Source organism: Fundulus heteroclitus, chromosome 12 (assembly GCF_011125445.2).
Source record: "Fundulus heteroclitus isolate FHET01 chromosome 12, MU-UCD_Fhet_4.1, whole genome shotgun sequence".
Taxonomy (NCBI): domain Eukaryota; kingdom Metazoa; phylum Chordata; class Actinopteri; order Cyprinodontiformes; family Fundulidae; genus Fundulus; species Fundulus heteroclitus.
The window spans coordinates 1,417,552-1,440,140 of record NC_046372.1 but is presented as its reverse complement, the minus strand read 5'-3'; the positions used below and the strand labels follow the sequence as shown (position 1 = coordinate 1,440,140).

The 22,589-nt window shown below is 40.5% G+C and overlaps 1 protein-coding gene across 3 annotated transcripts in view; it reads right to left on the bottom strand.

The window, feature by feature from the left end:
- The window catches only part of LOC105926927 (transforming acidic coiled-coil-containing protein 1), a 33,638-nt gene extending 15,185 nt beyond the window's left edge, over nt 1-18,453 (bottom strand). Inside the window, exons 1-3 of one of the 3 annotated variants that reach the window (XM_012863456.3) lie at nt 8,797-8,974; nt 8,535-8,716; nt 5,860-5,951 (exon numbers count right to left, since the gene is read on the bottom strand). In XM_012863456.3, the coding sequence (XP_012718910.2) occupies nt 5,860-5,951; nt 8,535-8,641 (199 nt within the window). In that variant the 5' untranslated portion in view covers nt 8,642-8,716; nt 8,797-8,974. Of the gene's footprint in view, nt 1-5,859; nt 5,952-8,534; nt 8,975-18,178 lie in introns of those variants that run through there. The other 2 variants (XM_012863458.3, XM_012863455.3) reach the window with 2 other exon arrangements.
- Between the last annotated feature and the right edge of the window lie 4,136 nt (nt 18,454-22,589).

The following is a 22,589-nucleotide window of genomic DNA, read 5'->3' as shown; positions in this document are numbered from 1 at the left end:
CCTATTTCCTACTTTTATCTTTAAAAAAAACCCATTGATGATGATATTAAAAACGTGATCAGGTTGAAATTGTGGCTATTTTTCCTATATTAATAAAAATGAAGACCCAGTTTTAACATTAATAACAGTAGGGTTAAGCTACTTTATTGCACCTACTGACCTTCACAGCATTGATCATTAAGAAAGGAAAAAAAAAACATTTTTATGTCTGTCCACCTTTACAGTGATTAATCTATAAATTATGTGCAGTTAGTTCAGCCCATTTTTTCAGTGAAATGGTAAAAATACCAGAGAAGGGAAGCCATTTGTTACATTTACTATACAACACTATACATTTTACCTTTTCTTTCTTGAGAACTATAATAATCTGCATGTTAAACAGGTATAGTTTATGCATAGAAAAGGTGACAAAAAACAATGATGGTAACATTTGGCATTTTTTATTTACATGAAGAAACAGAAACAAAATATGTGAGGATAAACACTTCTGTGCCGATCCTCCAAATATTTTTTAACGAAGGGGACCTAAAACCAGCCTTCTAGCTAAACAGGGCCACCATCGTCCTCCTCCTTCAGCTGCTGTCCATCCAGAAGGTCCATGGATGGCCACAGGAGATAGAGGTGCTGCTGACCCTCTACTGGCTGGCCAACGTTTGCCCCAAAAGTAATCGCCGCCTGCTGCATCCTTCACAATATTAGTATAGAGGCAGGGGACCAGCTGGACGTGGAGGATGAGGAGGTGGATCCAGAGGAGGATGACCATCCAGCGGCTCCAGCTGGCTGCATGTTTAAGTGAACATGACTACACCTGACCTAATGTAGATCAGTTGAAGTCATGTTCACATGCTGCTTCATTTCTTTTTTTTTCACCACCTGGAAAAATACATAAAATAATGCGTAAATTAATTTCTATTCCAACTATTTTTAATTGTAAGTTTATAGGCATTGTCTATTTGTATGAGATCTTAATAGGAGTAATTTCTTTGTTTTAAACCATGTTAATAACTGTTAATAATTTGTTGAATATATTACACCTTCATTCTTTTCCAAAGATTAAACATTTGTATAAAATAAATGTCTGGTTTTTCATATACTATTATTACTATTATTTTCTTTCCCTCTTTCTCCTCTCAATTATTCGTGTCCTGACTCAGAAGAAACTCACTTAGATAGGAAAAACATTTATAGAATGTATTTATTTATTTATTTTATATGCTGCTGCCGTCCTAGGGAGACAATTACAATTTATTCCAGCAAGTATTGAGTTAATAAAGCAACACACGTCAGTTAGATAAACACAAAACAAATAAATCATAACCAGCGATATTATGCACACTACTTTTTTTAATTACGCACTAACTCTGTAAACAGGACACATAGGGAAGCTTAAAAGTATAATATTCTCGCCTCAAACGATTTTAAAACGTACTTTTGAACAACAACAGCAGCAGAAAAGGGAATTTTTAACTTACCGCTGTGAGCTCTGTTTGCGCCGTCTCGAATCAAGCTGCGGCCGCGGTGCATTCTGGGCAAGCGGACTGTCTGAAGAACGCACAAGTCTGCTCTGATGCATGCTCGATAAAGAGGGCGGGCGAGAACAACATCCGGGGAATTCGGCGCGTTCTCGATTTGGCGTTTTTTTTTTTTTTTTTTTCGATTTGGCGTTCTCAGCATTGGAACAGTGCTCGGGCTGAGGCTGATGACGTGTCACGAGCACACGAGCACACTAGAACGCTCAAGAACGCATATTGAGAAACGGCCCCAGTCTAGGATGCCTGTGGGCCGGGCTGTGTCGCTGAATCACAGGAACCCTTGTTGCTGAAAATAATCACCTCCACACAACGTAAACGTAAAAACAACAGCAAACCATCAACAACAGCCCGCCCTGTTTCTTCTGAACACACATAAAAATGAATTCACTGTTTTTTGTAGTCTTGAAAAATGTTCATGTTTTCCTACGTTACAGCTCCAACTTATCTGTATTTTATTGGGATTTTGTGATTAACCGACAAAGTAGTCCATGAGTCTGATGTACAAAGAAAATTCTGTGTGTTTTTAAGTATTACTTTATTTTTTCCAGTGTGAATCCAGCTTTTCTGTGAAAGCTTTAGTGGTTTGGTGGAGAGCTTCAGTGAACCCCATGGTTGAGACCAAGGAACGCAGCGGACAGGTCTGGGATAAAGTCATAGAGAACTTTAACGCAGGGTTTGGTTAGAAAAACAACATCCAATGTTTTAAACATGTCAGAGTTTCAAAAAAAAAAAAATGGAAAGACTGTCACACCTACAAACCAACCAAGTTCACCTACAGAGACTGGCTGTCCAAAATGAGCATCCACCAGAGAAATAGCCAAGAGGCTCAAAGCAACTCTGGAGGAGCTGCAGCGATTCACAGCTTAGGTGGAAGAATCTGTATTTAGGACAATTAGTATAGTCTTGTACATCACAAATATATCCTTAATAGCAAGAGGGGTAAAGGAAGCCATAAAAAAACAGAAGGGAGAAGGTGTATTGATAACGTGAAACCAAAAAAACACTGTACATGCACCTGCACACATAGTGAATCATGGTGGCAGCAGCATCCTGCTGTGATGAAGCGTTGCTTCTCCAGGGACAGGAAAACGGGTGGTTTTTGACTCAGGTATCGACTCAGGGATGTTGTTTAGAGATGAACAGCAAAAAAAAAAATCATTGTGATCATTCCACTACACAGTTATGTGAGCTGATTATATTAAAGTGGGCTCATTGATTAAACCTCCCACAGTTATAGATGTTTTGTTGCATCGTTTCCATCCACTTCATACCAATGCACTGCTTTAAGAGGGTTTATCACACACAATCCCAGAAAAATACATTAAAGTAGAAAAAGAAGAAAAAAAGGTGGTTGTCCGTGCTCCCAGCTCTCAGTTACGGTGACTTTATACAAGCGGCAGCTCTAAATCTTGGTAGTTTCTCACACAGAACGCGCCCTTTGGAGACGAGGAACAGATGTGGAAGAGCCACACCCAGTCATGAAGAGTTCATCCCATCACGCGGCCAAGCAACACAAACAACATCATGCGTTATTATCCTTTCACAACTCCGTAAAAAAAGAGGAATAGACGGCAGAGGAGGAAGTAAGAGCGTCGGAGAGAGAAGCAAGCACTCATACGACGGAGGCTTCCTCTCTGCCACCGTTCAAAGGGATATATCCGTTATACATGTGTGGTTGTTCGCATAAACAGGCCCAACTATCCGACCCTTCTAATTACAGAGTCGGTTTTTCCACACAGTCCGTCTTTTATGCCTGAAAGAAACGCAGCATGCGAACAACTTGGCGCGAGATAACTTCACTGACCCGGATTGGCATCGTTTATCATGAGCCGTCTGATTCCACGCCGCCGAGAGACACGAAGCCCATCCAACCCGAGCAGAGGAGCCCGCTGTCACAGCCGGCTCCTCTCAGTATCTGCTGATGTCCCTGGAGAATCCAAGTTTGCAAACACACCTGATATTCATATCTGTGGTTGAACGCAAGTCTGGGTTACGGGTTGCCATATCAACGGGTACTACTTGTTCCTGTGTGGGTGAAAGCTGGACAGTTCAAGCAGAAGGGAGTGGAAACAAAGGAGGCTGCTCAAAAAAGCAGCTGCCAGCTATTTTATATGAAGCCTCAACCAACAGAGAGCTCATTTCCAGCTTTTAACAACGTTCATAAACACTCCAGGCCCGTTCAATTCTGTCAGCACAATGCTCCCAAAATGGTGGTAAACTGCACTGTCAAGGGTTTTAGAGTGTAAATAAGGCTGACGTACAAAGTTAATTCACCTGAATGAAAGATAAAAACATTAAGAATTACTATAATATATCAGACAGGCAGCAAAAACAACAGATATAGATTTTCCACTACTTCACTTCTAGCATGTTGGTTTCCGTCACCTGTGTCTGGTCTGCTGTAGTGAGACTCCATCCAGATGGCTGGATATGCGGTCAGCATTTAAAGAACACATTTATAGCACGCCAGTCTTCCAGGCGCTGATATTTAACCATACATAACTGCAAATTAGAATAAAAAGAGTACACAGTTCTCACAGTTTTGTTTACAAATAAAATTCTGAGAAGTGTGGCATGAAATTGTTTTTTATCCCCGAATAAAATTCAGAGGAACAAATTACCTTCAGCATCGCATACGTAGTGAACAGAGTCCACCTGTGTGTAATTGAACCTCAGGATAAACTCAGCTGTTCTGTGAAGGCCTCACAGATTGGTTAAAGAACATTAGACCAAACAGCACTGTGAAGATTCGGATGACAAACATTACGTGTAGCAGAAAACCTGCAGGGGTCTGGAGACACTTTACCGCAACATTTAGATACATCCCTGCTCTGACAAGCCTGAAACAAACCTCCAGACCTCTCTACCACCCTCAGTCTTTGCTATAATCGCAGAGTGCCAAAGAAAAGCAGGTAAACTTCACGGTGGACGCAGTTTGGTTCAAGACATCAAGTCTTTTCAAGTCAAAAGCTTTAATCCAAGTGAAGTGATAGGTAATCATTGTTGTGAAAGTCCAAGTCTTTTGAAATCATCAAATCTGAAGTACTTAAATTTCTAACTCGATTCCAAGTCAAAGGACTCCCCACCTCTGCTACGGGGTGGGTAAGTGGTGGGGTGGGCCAGTGGGTTCCACTTCCAGCAAAGGGAGGACGAAACGAAAGGTGGTTCTACAATGTACTAACAAAGGAGGGCCTCATTTTTCAAGGACCTGCATATGTTCTATATATTGTACAGGACTAATGGAGAGCGTAAAGAGTGGATGAATTGCTGGATTATAGGAGTAGGATGCCAGAAACTACTGATCAGGAGCACAAAGATGTGAAGTTATCAATTTATCTCAATTTAATCCAGGCCTGACCCATCAGTACAAGCAACAAAGGCTCTAATGTTCATATACCCGAGTTTCATTGGCATTAACATGATTTCACAAGGATCAGCAGTGATGTGTGTAGTTCAGGAAATCATCGCTGTAATAAATCCCTCTTCCAAACATTCGTTCATGCCCTTCAGTGTTACTTGGGCGTGAATAAATCTGCACGGATTGACCCAGATCAGCCTGAATCAGGTTGCTCACGTCGGTCGGTAAAACACAAACAAAGCGGCTGCAGACTGAAGCTGAAAGTAGGCTGACAGATGTCTCATGAACAGGCAGTCGCAGGTCTGCAATAACAACGTTATCTGCCGTCCTAAAGTCATATTACTGTCGTAAACAGCAGGCACCGTGCTGATACTTTGCCCACTATGAATGAAATGCTCACATGAAGGATAAATGAGACAACAGCTCAATAAGTTTGTCATGGAAAGCCTTTTTCTTTTTAAAGGTCCTTTATGTGAAGTATTGCACATCAAACTTAATAAAACCGGCAGCTTAATTTATTGAAATCTACTACAGAACCCCCCACTGTCCACTATAGAGAATATGGCTGTTAACAATTATCAGAGCAGAGGTCTTCCTTCCAAATTTTACAATATTTTTTATTGGCAGCATCAAAAGAAAGTAGCTCATCACATGTGTAAGCCTGTAGATCTGATATAAAAACTGACCTGTCCACTGAGGAGTGGGAAAATTCTTGTTTATTAGCCCAAAAACAAACAGTACGAGGTTCAGATTACTGCAGACACTGATTTATAAAAAACTGAATTGTTAATCTTTTGTGTGTTCCTTGTCAAATAAATAGATATGTGAAAAATAAAAAAAATAAAACCAGCACAATCTCTTGATCACTAGTTAAATATTACCACGACCTATCCGATAGTCAAGTCTGGTGACCTGCGTAGGAGAACTGAATGGACTCTACCACTCTTAATCTACTCTGAAGTCTCTCACCTGGGTCATTTGCGCTGTCCAGTTTGTCCAGAAGCTTCACAACAACTGGGGACTCAGCTTCTGGAGTCTCGAAGGTCCCCTCGGAGTCCGAACTGCAGGTGAAGAGAACATTTTAATAAGATGAGAAACAGAAAAACAGAACTAGATACCACAGGAAATCAATTTTGTTGGATATTATCTGACAAAAGTCACATTTTATAATAAATATAAAATTCATAAATAAACCAGCAAAGCTGTATTTGATATATGCTTTTTAAAAAGGTGTAAGGGAAAAAAAATTCATTCCAAGTCTCACAACTACACACTACCTTGCAAAGGTATTGACACCTCCAGATTGTTATAAAAACAAAAATCTTAGCAATATGGCGCGCATTTGTATTCTGCCTATGAGTCAATACTTTGCACAAACGCATGTTATTTTTCAATTACAGCTGCAACTCTTCTGGCATCCATCTCTACCTGCTTTGCACATCCAAAAACAGAAGTTTAAGCCCATTCTTCTTCCAAACAGATAAACCTCAGTCAAACTGGATGGAGAGCATCTGTGAACATTGATCAAGTCTTTTCTTTAATGGACTGTAACTATTCTAACACATGAATATGCTTAATCTAAAAAACATTTTTTGCAGCTCTGGTTTTATGTTTATGCTCATTTCCCTGCTAGAAGGTGAACCTCAGCTCTGGTTTAAGTTATTTAATAGGTTCTTAACACTGTTGTTTGCCATTATGAAAAATATTGTCTTCCAGGATTCGACTGCATTAAGCTCCATCTTCACTTCAACTCTGACCAGCTTCTCCGTTTCTGCTGAAGAAAAGCTTCCCCGCAGCATGAGGCTACCACCACCATGCTTCTGTCAAAGATGGTGTGTTCAGGGTGAAGTGCAGCTTTAGACTGTTTGTCTCCCATAACATTCTGCATGTCCAGTTTTGGTCACATTTGAAGAGAAATCCTTTTTTCAGAAAGGACAGGACTTCTTATATTGTTCTTTCAGCCTTGCTTCTATGAAGGACAGATTGGTGAGATGCACAGCTCAGCGGGCAACAGATTCTCCCAACTGAGCTGTGAACTGCTGCAGCTCCTCCAAAGTTACCACAGCTTCCTTTGCTGCTTCTGTGATTTAACGGCTGCCATTTTAGGCGGACGGCCATGTCTTGGTCAGGGTATAGTGTTCCTATTCTCTTTCCATTTTCCGTGACAGATTGAGCTGTGAGACATCCAGAGCCTGGGATGTTGTTCATAACATATTTCTCAACAGGCCTGACCTGTCTGCTGGGATCCTTGGTCTTCATGATGAGGTTTGTTCACTAATGTTACCTAAATAAATCTGAGATCTTCACAGAACAGCTGAATTTATATACTGGGACTAAATTACACACAAGTGGACTCTGTTAACTAATTGGGTAATTTTCCATGGTGTTATTGACTGCTAGGGATTTTATTTAGGGGTATCGGAGCACATTGAGCAGAATACAGATACATGCCACACTTCGATTTCTATTCGTAAAAACATCTGAAAACCATTTGTCTCTTTCCTTCCAGCTACCAACTATGCACTACTCTGTTCTTCTCCATCGCCTGAAACGCCAGTAAAATGTATCAAAGCTTCTGGTCATCTTGTTGAATTATGTAACAAAGTTATTTAGATATGAATAGTTTTGTAGGGCATTGCTCATATGTTCACAGGCCACCATGGCAACACAGCGTCGTCAGTTTTTCAGTACGCGTTTTCTTGAAGAGACGTAAACACGGCGGCTTTGACAGTTCAAAGCGTCTCAAACCAGACAAGCTCCTTTTATTTTAAAAGGAAGTCGGAGGAAGGGAAAGGAGAGGAAGCAGGGCCCAGCGAGGCCACCTGCATCCTTTGCTCCTCAGTAACTGTGTCACACAAACACACACAAAACACACAGTTTTTGGCCGGCAGTCTGGGCTGCCTGGACACCCGGCTCTGGTTCATTCCCAAACAACTGAGAGACGAAAAGAAAGGGGAGAAGCTTCGACGGCGAGAGAGAGAGAGAGAGAGAGAGAGAGAGAGAGAGAGAGAGGAAGCGTGTGTATGTGTGTATTCCAAGCCACTTTAAAAGCACATCAAAACGTCCGCTCTCTAATGAAAAACAGCACAAAGAAGAGTTCACAGCGCCAGGACCCAGGCGCACACCATCTCTGGAAACCAGTTCAGCCACAGACACGCCACTTTAATACCAATAAACACCCTCCGCCCCCACACCCAGCCTCAGATTCCCGTCCCGCTGACAGCCTCAGAGGCGGCAGATCTGGACGGTCACTTAGAAACCAGGAAGAGAGACAGGGGGACTTAAACTATCTGAAAGCTTTGGAAAGCGTCGCTTTTTAATCCCCCCAGCTTTTAGCAACCGTTACTAAACTGTCAGAAACACACACACACCCATAACAGGCCGTTACACCCTCTGCATTTGAAAGAACAGGATGGTGCACATAAAAGCATCTCCTCTTAATACAACAAATAAGCCATTTTGACTTGAAAAGGTGATGACAGCATGAGAGTGGTAGCTCAGAGCGGGAATCAGAGGATAGTATGGATCCACCACCTGTCAGGGTGACTCAGGGGAATCTTCTCCCATCACAGCACCCACAGTCACGATCCATATCGATACACACACACACACACACACACACACACACACACACACACTCTTACTTGTCTTCTTTGTCATCCCTTCCTGTGTGTTGTCCATCGTCTCCTGCACCTCCAGTCACTGCCGACCACGTCCACTTGGCCCACTGGACCGGAGACAACCAGGACATCTGAGCAGGACGTTCCAAATCCACCTCTAAGATTGTAAACTTCTCTTTTCTCTCGATGACTCAGCGCGGGGTTTTCTGAAGTTTGAAACAAGCCTTTAGCTGCAAATTGAGAGGAGCTCTTGGTCTACAGACGTGTTTCTGAGTGGCGGCCTCACTTCCTCTTCTTGCTCAGCTGCTCGGCCTTCCCATCCTGCACCTCTGCGCTGTTGACGCTCGTGTGAGAGAAACGTGTCTGCCTGCCTGCCTGCCTGTGCTGCAGCTGCTTCTGTTCGCCGCTCGGCTCCCCCACAGCACTGACTCACGCTCTGCAGATTGCAGCCGGAGCATCAGTAGGCACTCCCCCCGCCCTCTCTGGTCCCCTCCTCCTTCCTCCCAGCAGCCTCTCCGTCTGGGTGCACGATCAGCTGGTTAACACGCATCGGCTCACTCTGCTCCTACAGGTCTGCTTACCGGCCCTCCCTCTCTCTCTGAGCCTCTCTGGGGATTTTTGACAGTGAGAAAGAGGAGGAGAGGGAAAGAAGAATATATTCCTGGTTTAAAGTCAGACTATTAAATATTTGTGTCTGTTGACAAGCAGGTGGAAGGAAATCTGGGTAAGAAGGAAGAGACACCAAATTTATACAACGATGTCCACCTTTTAAGGGAATAAAGGGGTTGGCAATATATTTTTGCCAAAAAAAGCAGGCGTTGTCAAGGGCTGGGTCACTGGCTGGACACAAGGGCTTCAAGTATATATTTGATAAAAGTTTTATTTTCTGGCAACAAATTCAAACTGAGCAATAAAATGTGATTCATCATACTGACCTCAGATATTTAATATTTTTAATAAAACCCTTGGGATTCCTACTTTTTGTGCTCCATTTGTGTCCCTTGGGCACAAAATAGGCTCTTAACCAAAATTGTCAGAAACAATGGTTCTGATCAATAGTTTTTTTCTGCAAAGTTTTATACATTTTCAAAGGAAAAAATCTCCTCCACCCTATATGTGTAAATTAGTGAATTTATAGTAACTTTTTTTGCCCAGTCAAAAGAAAAACGCAAAAAAATGTCAATGGTGTAAACATGTAGAACGGACACTTTTCGCTCCGTTTACTTTAAAAATGGCATTTTTTTGAAGAAAACTTAAAAACAAAACTTCCAAAATATAAAAACTGGCGAAATCTTATACCACTTGCATCAAAAATAAATGAAAAATAATATATTAAAATTGTCAAAAGCAAACAAAGCAGCATCAGGATTTGGATTTGCCTTTTTAAGTATGGAACTTGAAGCAGTTTTGTTGTAAGTCCAGAAGTGCATCAAGAGACAAAAGACTTCCTGAGAGTAAAATTAAAGCTTCGGATTTGCCTGAACTGGATTAAACGGAAAGCCTGGAGGCTTGCCTGAAGAGGCCTGTGGACAGTTGTTCTCACGATCTCATAGATACGGGGAACTTTTAAAAAGGTGGGTAAACATTACCAAGTCAAGATGTGGGACGCTGACCGACTCCTACCAAAGGAGGCAGAAGGTTAGAAACAAATTAAAAGCTGCTTAGGGTGCACGCACCAACGCAACAGGGTAAATGCAACTTTTAAATGTATTCTTTACCTCCTACAGATCTGTTTGTTCATCTGTACAGGATCTGCGCCACATTACATGTGAACAAAAGGTAAACCTGCCATTTAAAAGGCGTGTGTCGGCTTTTAAGAGCCACTATAAGGCAGGTTCTGTCCATTGCTGCTCTCTGCTCCTGTGCAGAAAGGTGTCAGTTTCATCGTCTTACATTTCTTTTAAGTTTAAAAAAATATCTCCTGTAGCACAAACTCAGTCTACCTGAAAATTTTTTACTTTTGAGAGGTTTTCCTTTTAAACAGAAGAACTGTTTTAGACTTTTAGAGAACAGTGAGACCGAGGTGTCGCCTACTCTTGGCTATAATGGACACTAGCTGACAAAATCAAAACAGATTACACAAATCTGTAAAATAATACCGTGCAATATGTTTTTTTTTTTTTTTTCTTTTTACAGTGAGATTTTATTTAGGAATGACTTAAAAATGTTCTTCAGTAAAAAAAAAAAAAAAAAAAAAAAAAAAAAAAGTGTTGTGAGTTGTTTTTTTTTTTACAGACGGGCAGCCTGTCCAGGGTGTACCCCGCATCTCGCCCACTGACAGCTGGGGATAGGTACCAGCAACCCTGGCGACCCCAACAGGGATAGACATATTAGACAATGTATGGATGGATGAGTTTTTTACCAAGTCGGCTATCCTTACTTTATTGGATACACTCAACCAAAAGGTTACAATCCTTTCATATACTCAATTTTGAATCACTTTGCGTCTTATGTTGCTAAAGTTTCTTCAAAAACATTATTTCAACGCTGCATGTTTTTCAAACATTATCCTCTCAGGGATCTAACAGTCAAAAGGCAAGCTGAGACATTAATCGCTTGTTTACCCAGCAACAGAGACAGCTGACAGCTCAGCTAAAAGCTGGCAATTAAAACATCTGCCTCTTTTCCCAGGATGAACGAGAAGAAGTGAAAGCAAATATTCATTCTGCTGCCAGTATCATCACCCTAACCTCCTCTTTCCAACACATTACCCATATTCTACCACAGCTACACTCACTTCCAATTCAGGATCCAATTTAAGTTACTCCTACTTACTTTCAAGGCCATCCATAACCTTGCCCCTCCTTATTTGTTCGAACTTCTCCATATTCACAACCCCGCTCACTCTCTCAGGTCTTTCCTTTCCGTTTGTTTAAGATCATGGGTTGCAGAGCTTCTTCCTATTTAAAGCTGCCTTTTCTATATAGATGTTTAATTTTCTATTTGTTTTAGATTATTTGTTGTGTTGCCATTTGTTTGGTCCTCGAGTGTTATGAAAGGCGCTTTTCAAATAAAATGCCTTACATTTTCAGCCGGGACAGAGACCGTTTCCTCTGAACTCACATGAGCTGGTATAGCCCTGAGGACCAATTAAAGTAACTGAGGCTCTATTGTTCACTGGAACTATCCAGGCCAGACAACAGACGGATCGATACAACAAACGCAGATTCAGCTGCAACGATGCAGCGACAAATCCCACTGGACAAAAAAGGGTTTTTAATTAAAAAGCTCTCATCACTGTCTGCGCACACACGCATGTCATTTGGGCGAATCATCGGAAGCTTATGTAACGCTACACAACTCTTCTCATGGACTCACACAGAGCCAGAGGATCTAGGCTAAATAAGATGCATTTTCTGAAAGAACAATCATACCGTGACTAATCCAATAACAGGGAAGAGGTCTGAGTCGGTGAAAAGATGGAAAGATCAGGAGATGGAATCACTTTGTTTTTTGTCTTATATTTTCTGTTGCATAAGCCTCACACATGAAGACTGAAGACAAATTACCACACTCAGCACACATACACATACACACACGAAAAGATGATCTCAGATACACATAATGTTTCACACTAGTGAACACAAAGAAAGAGGCTCTGTTCAAGCTCTTATTGATGGGGGTAAACTGTACAGAAAACAATCATGGCACATAGAAAACAGCCTCCATGGATAACAAGGATGAACACAGAGAGGGTGATGACTATTCTGGAATAAAAAAAAAGGGGAAAAAAATAGTTTCTGAATATTTGCCGAGATTAAAATCTCAATCGTTTGTGTTTAACATTCCTTGCATTGTCTTCTCGCTCTCCTTAGTCTGATTCTGACAGTCAAAACATGCAAGAAGACAAACCGGTGACAGCCTGGAGGCATACAAACACCCAACTGTTGAACCTGTTACTCAACAAGGCACTGGCTTCAATCCAGGCACAGGAACAATTCTCAACTTTTAAAAATAAAAAATATATATTACTCCCATTCAGGCAGAGTTATAAAGACGCAGCAACACAGAGCAGGAAGAAAAACAGTGGAAATGAGCCTTCTCTTATGTAACTGCTTGAAACCACAGAAACAGAGCCAACGGTGCAACCCACACATGCTTTCATACAGTCAGCCATAAATAAACTACAGCTGCTACCTTAGTGCACACATAGATAGAAACGTAGTAGATAAACTAAACTCATTCCTCAAATACACTTGACTCTGAAGCTGATGTGTTTGTGGCCTGTTAATCTGGTGGGAATGCAGATGTCTCATTTTCAATTAGATTCTGACTGATGGCAGCATGTGTTGGTCACGACGAGCTAAGAATAAGATCAGGCGTGATCAACATGACTGCAGCTAGGTTATGCCCTCTCTTATGTTGTGTGGACATACCCAACCTAGAGACCAGATAAATACCACATCCAGGTACCAGTGCTACTAAATTAATTTATGCAAATGCAATTCAGTGTTGCAACAATGTGCCAATAATGCCACTTAGTTTCATACTATGCAGTGCAGATGTTCTGTCTGCACTAATGAAGATCTACTCACCTCAGCATTTCAAATGCTTAAAGCGTAACTTATAATTAACTTTTTTCCCAGCTAAACTGTATAAACTGAGCCTAAGGGTGCTACTTTAATGTTACTGTGCAATTATTTACATTTTCATGTGTACTTGTTTAGTTCTGCAACATTTGTCTAAAACCCAAACATTGGCTATTGCAGTTGAATTTTCCTATTGGTTCAAACGGTACACGCTTTCGTTTTCATCGCTTTACATTATGGTATAAAAGTATCTCTGTCAGACACACGCCTCCGTGACAAGTCACGTTGGAGCTGGAATTGCGAGCATTGACAGCATTGATGGATAGTGATTAGTGTTTGTTACTGCTTTGAATGCAGGTATTAGCAATATTTTATGTAATAATTGTATGTAATCTCCACAACAGAATGATGCTAAAAGTACCAGTAATACTTAGATTTCTGGTCATTAATCTAAGTGCTTTTCGATTTTGCATAATCTTTATTGTAAAACCTGAAAAAAAGAAATAAAATGGTGGTTCTTTAAAATGACAAATTTCCTGTAGCAGATTTTTTATTTACTATAAGTTGTAATTATTATTATTATTATTTATTTATTTTTAAAAGGTGCATTATGCCAGTTCCAGGGTCTCCTCTGGCGACAACTTGAAATGACACCAGTGTTGTGCAAATGCATGGAAGAAGAGGAAAAGCATCTGCTGTTGCGACTGCACAGGTCTTTTGTCGAGGTGTAATGTCTTCTGAGGTAAGAAAGTTCTAAATATTGAAATTAGCCCTTGTTCTCTTGCTAATGCATCGATTACGGCGGCGATAGAACAAAGCAGCCAGATGAACGAGAGCGTGCAGCGTGACGACGGCAAGATAATGCGACCAGAATTACTTTCTCCTGAACTGACTAATGGAGACCATAGAGGCAACTGTGGTGATTACAGGAAAACAAATTTTACACATCAGGCAATTGTATGTGTAGCACTCTACATTTTTGCACATTATCAATCTGGGCCTTCTCCCATCGAATTCGTTCGGGGAAAGGAGGGACATTTAGCAGAACTTTCCGAGCTGATGAGTCGAAGCGACACCTTGTGCCCGCCTACCAAAAGTTGGTTTTAGCCAATCAAGGTATCAATTTAGATATCGATACTCATGACAATCGTGGATTCTGACAAAACAGGAGTGACAGCAGCAGCTTCGCGTCCGTCGTCCTGTGCAGCCATTTTTATTTTGGTTTGGCTGTGGCCTCGGCACCTATTGCTTTGGTCACAGTTGTATGCCCGCCTTAAACCATAATACTGCAACAAGCTTGGCCAACCCGTCTTGAGTCTGTCTCGAACGGTTCAGGTGGGTGTGGGACAAGATTGATTCTCATGTGTTTGTAAATGCACATATACCGCAAGAATTCAGCTTGCAGGCAAGGTTGCATTGTAAGGGCATGTGGGGGGGGGGGGGGGGGGGGGGGGAATTAACCTTTAAACTTGCCTACTGCTCTTTTAGAAAAGGTCATGTAACATTTGCGGCTCTAAATGAGTTTTATTTAGCTGGACTGATGGGCAAAAATGGCTTTTTAGATTGTAAATGTTTCAAATCCTTGCTTTAAATCCTGCTGCTGAGTGATCCCACAAACCACCTGTCATTACTACAGCACTCCCTCAACCGGGGCACTTAAGACTTTCATTCCCAGGTGGTCAGGCAATCAAAGTGCTGTTGTACCCATTTGTATTTTGCCACAAATGTAAAGGTATATAAAAACAACTTTCATGGGGTCTAAATGTGGAAACACCTTCAGAAAGAAGAGCAGCTTGAGTCTGTTAAGGGCTTTATAAAAATGTTTATCAGTTACAGAAAAGTCTACAGGTTGTTTGTATCTTTTGCTTAATGACCAACACCAGGTTAAATTGTGCTGTTAGAATGTAGATCACCTCATTTTCAGACATAAACAACATCAGATTAGGCATCCATTTCTGAACATTTCTTTATAAAAGTACAATCTCTGTGCATATTACTACTATAAATATTTTTTTCAAGACTTTGCTCTAATGTTCTAAATGAGCAGAACAGTAATGTCCTCCGTCTTTATTACCTAGATTCAGTAAAGTTGATGGTTTTACACTTTATACACAACAAAGTTTAAAGGTTTCTGCCATTTTAACGTATTTCTTTTGCTTTCCCGTAAAGCAACTAGGATTATTTTATGCATCAACGTTGCTATGAAAACAAACTTGTAATATCTCGCCCTAAAATCTATTAGACTTTGGCGCCACCTATTGGCCAACGTTGGACGTACATTTTGCTTATTAGCATCAGGGGGAAAATAAAATAGCAATGTGAGGAGAGAAAATGCCCGAGCTGCATGTGTGAAAAAGCTGAGCTGACACAGAAATTACTGACTTTCTGTCGCCACCATGGCAACAGTCAGGAGTGAATCACAAGTGTGCTAACCTATGAAAAGACACATAAAGAAGCACATGGAGTAACTGGCACAGCTGACAGTTCTATATCTAAATTCAGCACGCTGTTATCCAGGGTAAAGCAGAAAAAAATAAAAATAAACATGCAGAGAGCCTGACGCACCAAACTCAGCAAAAGGCCGAGGGAATTACATAATATCTCACCGTCTGTAGAGAAGCTCAAGTTATCTGCAGAAAACCAGCGAGGAGAGCTGAGGTGCTTGCAGCGCTGATTCACTCAACCGATAGTGACAAAAGAAAGTTAGAAAGGGGGAGTCAAGAGGAGGGTTTAACCCCAGAGGAGGGATGGACAGACACCAGGTGAGCTATTGTTAGTGGATATGAATGGTTGCTGAGGAGCAGACAGTCCCCACACACAAGAGTATGCACATTGCACACATGCACATAATGAGAAGGGAGATTACACACACACACATGCACACACACACACACGCACACACACTACTGCTCTACCATATATTTTGTACTCTAGCTGTAATGCAGCTGCAATACGATAACATGACAAAAGACCTGCAGCTTCTAGCAATGCTAGCACTGCAGTAACAAGAAGATGCAAGTAAAACTTTACAGCCGTAAACTTCATAGTCAGGTTTCCCAAACTGTTTTCTCTTCAGAATATGGTGTGGTTAATTATGAAAGTTCATCAAGTGTATCCTATATTTATTTTAATAAAAAAAATCTTTTTTGTAATGAAAACTTCCTATAACAGTTGCAGGCTCCTTGAATTTGTGCTTTACATCAATATGCTGCTTAAATATCTACTAACTCTTTATTCATCCACAGATTCTTCAATTTTCTCCCCCCATTCATTATTCCTTAAACTACATGAAACCTGCCAGTAGTAAAATGGGAAAAAAGGTTATCCTCTAGATATGGGCAATGACATACAGTGACTTTAATTTAGGTCTTATCTGACCAGACAATATCCTCCCAATACTTCCATGGGTTGTTCAAATCTTCAACAGCAAACTTTAAGGAAGCTCCAACATCCTTTTCCTTCAACAGTGGAGTCTTGCACAGTAAGCATGAATAGACGCCATTGCAGACCATCACATATTGTTTCCAATGAAAAACTGAGCCTGCTATCTGACTCCAGGTCTTTCTGAAGCCCTCTGCCAATGGTTCTTGGCTCTGGGACGACTCTTCTGATTATTCTGCTGATTCCTCAAGCAGGAATATCTCGAGGATAACCCGGTCAAGAACCTAGAAATTAATCTGAATTATGGTCCAAACAGAGCTCGCTAGAGCATCTGATATTTTGAAATCTGTCTGCACCAAAGACGTTGGTATGTTTTGCGATGATGCAAAATGTTTGAGAGAGCTCTTTGTTTTTACCAATCCTGGTAAGCTTTAGGTGCAACAAGAAACCTTTTGGTTAAAACTAACCTACCAGATATTAATTTGCCCTCATAGGGAGCATAGTTGCTTTGTAAATCTGTGTGATTGTGGATGGAGAACAGCACAACCATGACTGCTCCAGTTAAGATGGGGGGGGAAAAAATGAAGGACGATGACTAAAATTAGTCCATAAACTGAGAGCCACAGACCTTTTGTGCTGGTCGTGGATTTTCCCCCACAGGAAAGACCCCAACCCCCACCTGACCCAACACAAACACAGATGGATGCAGAACATCGAGATCCTTCTCCAGCAAAGCTTCATCCGCTTCTCTTTCAAAGCTTTTAAGTGGTCATCTTTCTTTCCCCACACGGAAGCTTTGACAGCCATCTCAACAAGAGCCCAGCAAGGCTTTTCACATCTTATACCAACTACTGTCCTTCATGGTGGGAACGGTTGAGAAATTAAAGAAACAAGTGTCTAAATATAGCACAGCTGAGACTTTCATGTGCATTGAGAGAAAAATCCACAGCGTGGGGCTTCTGGGAGCTTTTAAAAATGGAAATAAAAAGCACCACTGGGAGGACAAAGTAAAAGCTCTTCCTTAGAGGACTAGCGGGGGGAGAAAAGAGGAAGAGCGGTTTTATGTTTATGCTCCGATAGATGCCTCAGGATTGAAACATCCTTCATTCTCGTTTTTAGTCTGTCATGAAGAGGCCTGAATTAAACAAGACTTTGTGGAGAAGTAAACTCCGCTGCTGGTTTCATGAACATGCTTGCTGTCAAATCTGGGTCATGGGTGCATAATTAACTCTAGAGCCGCACAATATCAGGAAAACATGTAACTGCAACATCGTTTCCGAAAAGGGTGCAATGACAATTTTATGATTAGATAACCCTTTTCCTGAATTCACACAATGTTCCCACCACTCTCCTTGAGCTTTAGCATCTCAGCCACTAAAAATACAGCTCACATCTGGGCTTTACAGCCAATTAGAGTCCATCTTAAATTATCAAAAGGCAAGAATAGCAATTGTGATTCAATGTATTGTGCATCTATTGATTAATACTATCCCCTAATTAGTAACCTACGGCTACAAAACCTTACTGCCACTCCTCCATCTTGCCCTCTGACTCAGATTTGAATAGCCAACCAGTATTAAAATCAGCCGATCAGCTGACACTGTAAACAGAGAGGTATGAGGAGCTAATTTGCCTTCAGCAAATGACTTCAGATACTTCCCTTCCAACTCTTTCCCTTCCAGTCACCGTCCCCTCCGAAGCAAAGCTTGCACAGTCATCCAAGCAAGCATAAATGGAAAAAAATAAATCTGATCTTACAAGCTGTTCTGCTTCCCAGGCGAGCCGACGGATGCTCTCCTGTGCTGGCTGAGCGAGCCCCCCATGGCAACAGCAGAGCGTTTGTTTGTGGTTTATCCCAGATGCTCAGAAAAATCCAAGTTTCTCTCCTGCATCAGCTCCTGGCAGCCTTTAACAGCATCACAGCTCCACGACCATTCAAACCAAATCCATCCAAGCAGCCTGTCCGCTCCTCGTCTCTGTACACGCTCTGCATGATCAGGAGGAGTACTACACGTGAACAGCCCTGGTGACAGTCCCGCCTCCTCGCTCTACTTCACAGTCTCCGTAATCTTCCTCTCTTTCAAACGCTCAACACCAGATTACAATCCCTCATTAGGCAGAGCGATGCCCTCAGATTGGGAATGAAATAGGGGTTCTTTGAGCTATAACGAGGACAAACAGGGAAAAAAATGTCCTCCCCCCCCTCCTTCAAATTCCTTAAAACCGGGTATACAAAGTGTGAGTTTCATTGGAGGGTCTCATGGCAGGCTTTAGAGTATTGTTTTCGAGTGAAAGACTCATCTATTGTTAAATCCAGGGGGGGAGGGACATATGCTGAGGCTACTGGCAGGATAAGACACAGCTGCACTTGTTGAACCAGACTCCCACTATCAGCTGGGTCCCAAACCAATCCAGCAATATGTTGCAGCCTCTGAGAGGTTTTTTTTCCAGGACTGGCTGGTATTTAGCTCCATCCATGCATTTTACAAAAAACTGTTTCACCATCCTGACAGAATAAAATCAACCCCACAGCGTTTCATGGACTGTCCCCTACAGGGCTCATAGCAAACAGCAGGCGAGACCTCTTATGGTTTCTTTTCTAAACCCATTTATCATTTGCCTTCCACTGAAATAATCGTGCTGAACTTTGTGTTGGTCCATCGCATAAAATATAAATGAAATGCACTGATGTTGCAACAAAAATAATAGTTCATAACATACATTATGACCTTTTAAATTTTGTTCAACCCGCCTTTATATCTGAGACATTAATTCATTGGACCTTTTTAAAATCTCTTTACTCACTATAGGCATAAAAAAAGAATAGATAAAGCAAAAAAGATGCTTTATAATTAAACTTTACTTACTAAAATGTACTCTGAAAATAGAGTCCATGAAAAGCAAAACAAAGACCAAATCTTTAAAAAAAATAAAATAAATCTGAGATGCAGAAACCTTGCAGAAATACAAAATAGAAATAATTTAGCTTAGGGTTTCTGAATTGCTGTGAAGTTCTTGTAAGATTTTGTAAATAGTTTTGTTTCAGTGCAGTTTTCTCAAATACTGCACTGAAAATTATCACTTTCTTTTTGTAGCACTTCACCTACAAAAATCCTATATGCTGGAAGTACTGCTGATGTAAACACGGGGAGGGGAGGATGGATTTCTCTTCACCCACCAGAAAGTCTATCCAGCTCACACTGTAGCCCAAGGACTAACAAACCAAAGCTGAAGCAAGAGGACACATCCAGTTTGTGGACGGACAGCTTGAACAGGGAATCAACAGCCAGACCACTGAGAAAAAAAATTGTCAGGTAAGAACACGTTTTCCCCTGCCTGAACCTAACAAAGAAGGGGATGTTTGACAGCCAATGCCATCTAAGCAGTTTGACTTCAGTCTAGCACATTTATAGCATTAGCTGGAATCTACTTTTTAGATTCAAACAACATATCGCTGTGAGAAAAACCAACTGTAGACAGACTCGTACCATTTGAATGGCCTGACAGGCAGTGTCCTTAGAATAATATTTAGAGAGCAACAACATCTGGTGCAGTTAAACCCTGCCAAGTGAAACAAAGACTGATGACATGGAGAAGAGTGAGATTTATACAATCAACGAAAGGCTCTAAAAACTATCAGTCAAAACAGGAGCAGAAATTATGCCTGCTTAAATGCTGCTAGAACGTCAACATTTTGAATCACAATTTGACACATTCTGTCATTCATCACTTCAGTGAATCACAGACACACTGGAATCTGCGAAGAACGCTTTTAAATCATGCCGTAGTTTGCCGGTTTCTAGGTCTAAAAGCTGCTGCATCTACATAACATTTTTCCCCCCCGACTCATTTTCAATAGGTTGATCACCAGGTAACTGAACCCAAAAGCTGGAGATTTTTCTCTCGGGTGGAATGTATTTCAGTGTATTTAAGCATAAATTTGGTGTTTTCACTGTGGTCATATATTGCAATTTCTCTTCAACTCACTCACTCTCTCTCTCTCTCTCTCTCTCTCTCTCTCTCTCTCTCTCTCTCTCTATATATATATATATATATATATATATATATATATATATATATATATATATATATATATATATATAGTAGAAATTAATGTAACTATGGTGGCCCTCAAACCACCATAGTTGAAAAAGCTGGGAAATGAATTATACATTTCCTTTAAATGTATCTAAGAAAGAATAGTAATGTTAAAAAAAGTTTAAAAAAAAAGTTTTCAGAAAAAAAAAGAGAGAATGCCTTGCCTTCATTCCGATTCCCAGGCTGTCCAATAGATCCACTTAACCTCTAAATTACGTTAAATGAGGGAGTTGTGAACCGAGTCAAGCAGTGGGGTTCATGTCCAGCACAAACCAGCCTTTGACAACAACAGAGGAGCTTTTTTCCCCCCACTCAGATGAATCACATGAAACTCTGGAAGTTTGAAGGTCTAATTTCCCGGTGACTTCTCAACATTTCCGACACAACTGATAAAAACACAGCCTCCTCTTTGTTGCACAGAAATATGCAGAATTTGGTCATCAGCTGTGCTTCATCACATTATATCAATACGGTCGGTCGTTTTTCAGCATAATTGTTTATGTTCTAAATTTTGACAAATCCACACAGTTTATGTTAAAGTTAAGAGCTTTGAGCAAAGCAGGAAACAAAAGCTTTTCCTATTAAACTTGCCTGATGGTTCTCCAGACTCCCGTCAACTCACCAGCTGCAAGCCATGAAACGAGACCCGCTCTACTGCGCATGCTCCCATTTTACCACTATGGACCAACCAGATTAGCCAAAGGTGCGATTTTCTAGTGTTTAGTTTACTTTTTGTGGACTTTTTCCTGTTACTTTTAGTACTGAAACAAATATTCAAAAACATTGTTTATTTTAATTATTAAAATTAAGTGCAAATTTTACAAAAAAAAGTATTTAAAACCAAGGATCCAACATATCAAAACAACACAAATTTTAAGATTTTTCTTGCTTTTTGGTCCTTTATTTTACAACGTTGAAGTATTTCTATTGAGTTTTAAAATATGTATAGAACGTTTTGTAAGAAGTCAAAACTGAATATCTGAAGTTTTAATTAATTAATTATTTTTTTTAATAGAATATGTAATTTAATTAGAATAAGAAAAATCTTGATCCATCTTAACTTGTTAGATAACTAAGTTGTAAGTTTTGACAGTCTGGCCAGTGGCCATGGGTGGCCCTCACAGCTACTCTGTAAAGCTCCAAAAATCGTGAAACAGCAAAATGCTGGAGTTGATCTCAGATTTAGCAGTGTGCCAAGAGTCCATATCACTGCTGTCTCGTCTAATTAAGACCTGCTCTTGATCCAAATCTAAAACGCTTTGGTTTCGTGGATCAGGTTCACCCTTACAAAACAGTTTCTTTAAAGCACTTTAGGATCTGCTACAGTTTTGTTTTATTTGTAAAGTAAAAAAAATGCCAACTTCTTACCTTTCTTCAGCATCTCAACCAATAATTTAGCAGATTCAGCTTAAACCTTGATCCAATTGGCTCTAAATGTAAAATAATGCCATGAGATTCTCTTCATAGGTATCTGAATGAGTATGAGTGTGGGTTCTGTTAATAATGCAAAAAAACAACACAACCTGTATGTTTGGTTTGGACTAAAACTCAAATTGTTGTTCGAAAAATCTATGATAACGCTATATTTTATCAGAAACCTCTCTTTTAATTTGAATTTTAGATTTAATACAGACCTTCTCTTTGTTCCTTGTGGGAATAAGTAATTTTGTCTCAAAACTCAAAACATTTTATAGGCTGTTTTCTTCTCTTTTTTCCCCAGACTTTATAAACATCTAGAAATATATTTCAAGACTGTGAGTAGGAGCTCTCAAAGTGTAAACTTATCTTAAAAACTCTCCCCCAAAAACACACAAACACAAATACACAAGTAATATCTTTATTATGGCACATAAATCATGTAACCACATTTATAGAGAGAATATCACCTTTTTTGGCCTGAATCAGCGACTGTGAAATGCTACAGCAGAGGTTATGGAAATTAAGATTTGGTTACAGGAGTTAAAACGCTGCTGTTACGGCTATGGAACCGACTTTAACTGAGAACATGGTGAGATTCGAAAGGGATGTTGAGAGAAATTTGTGCTTTTGCAACAGAAGGAAAGAAAGCAAT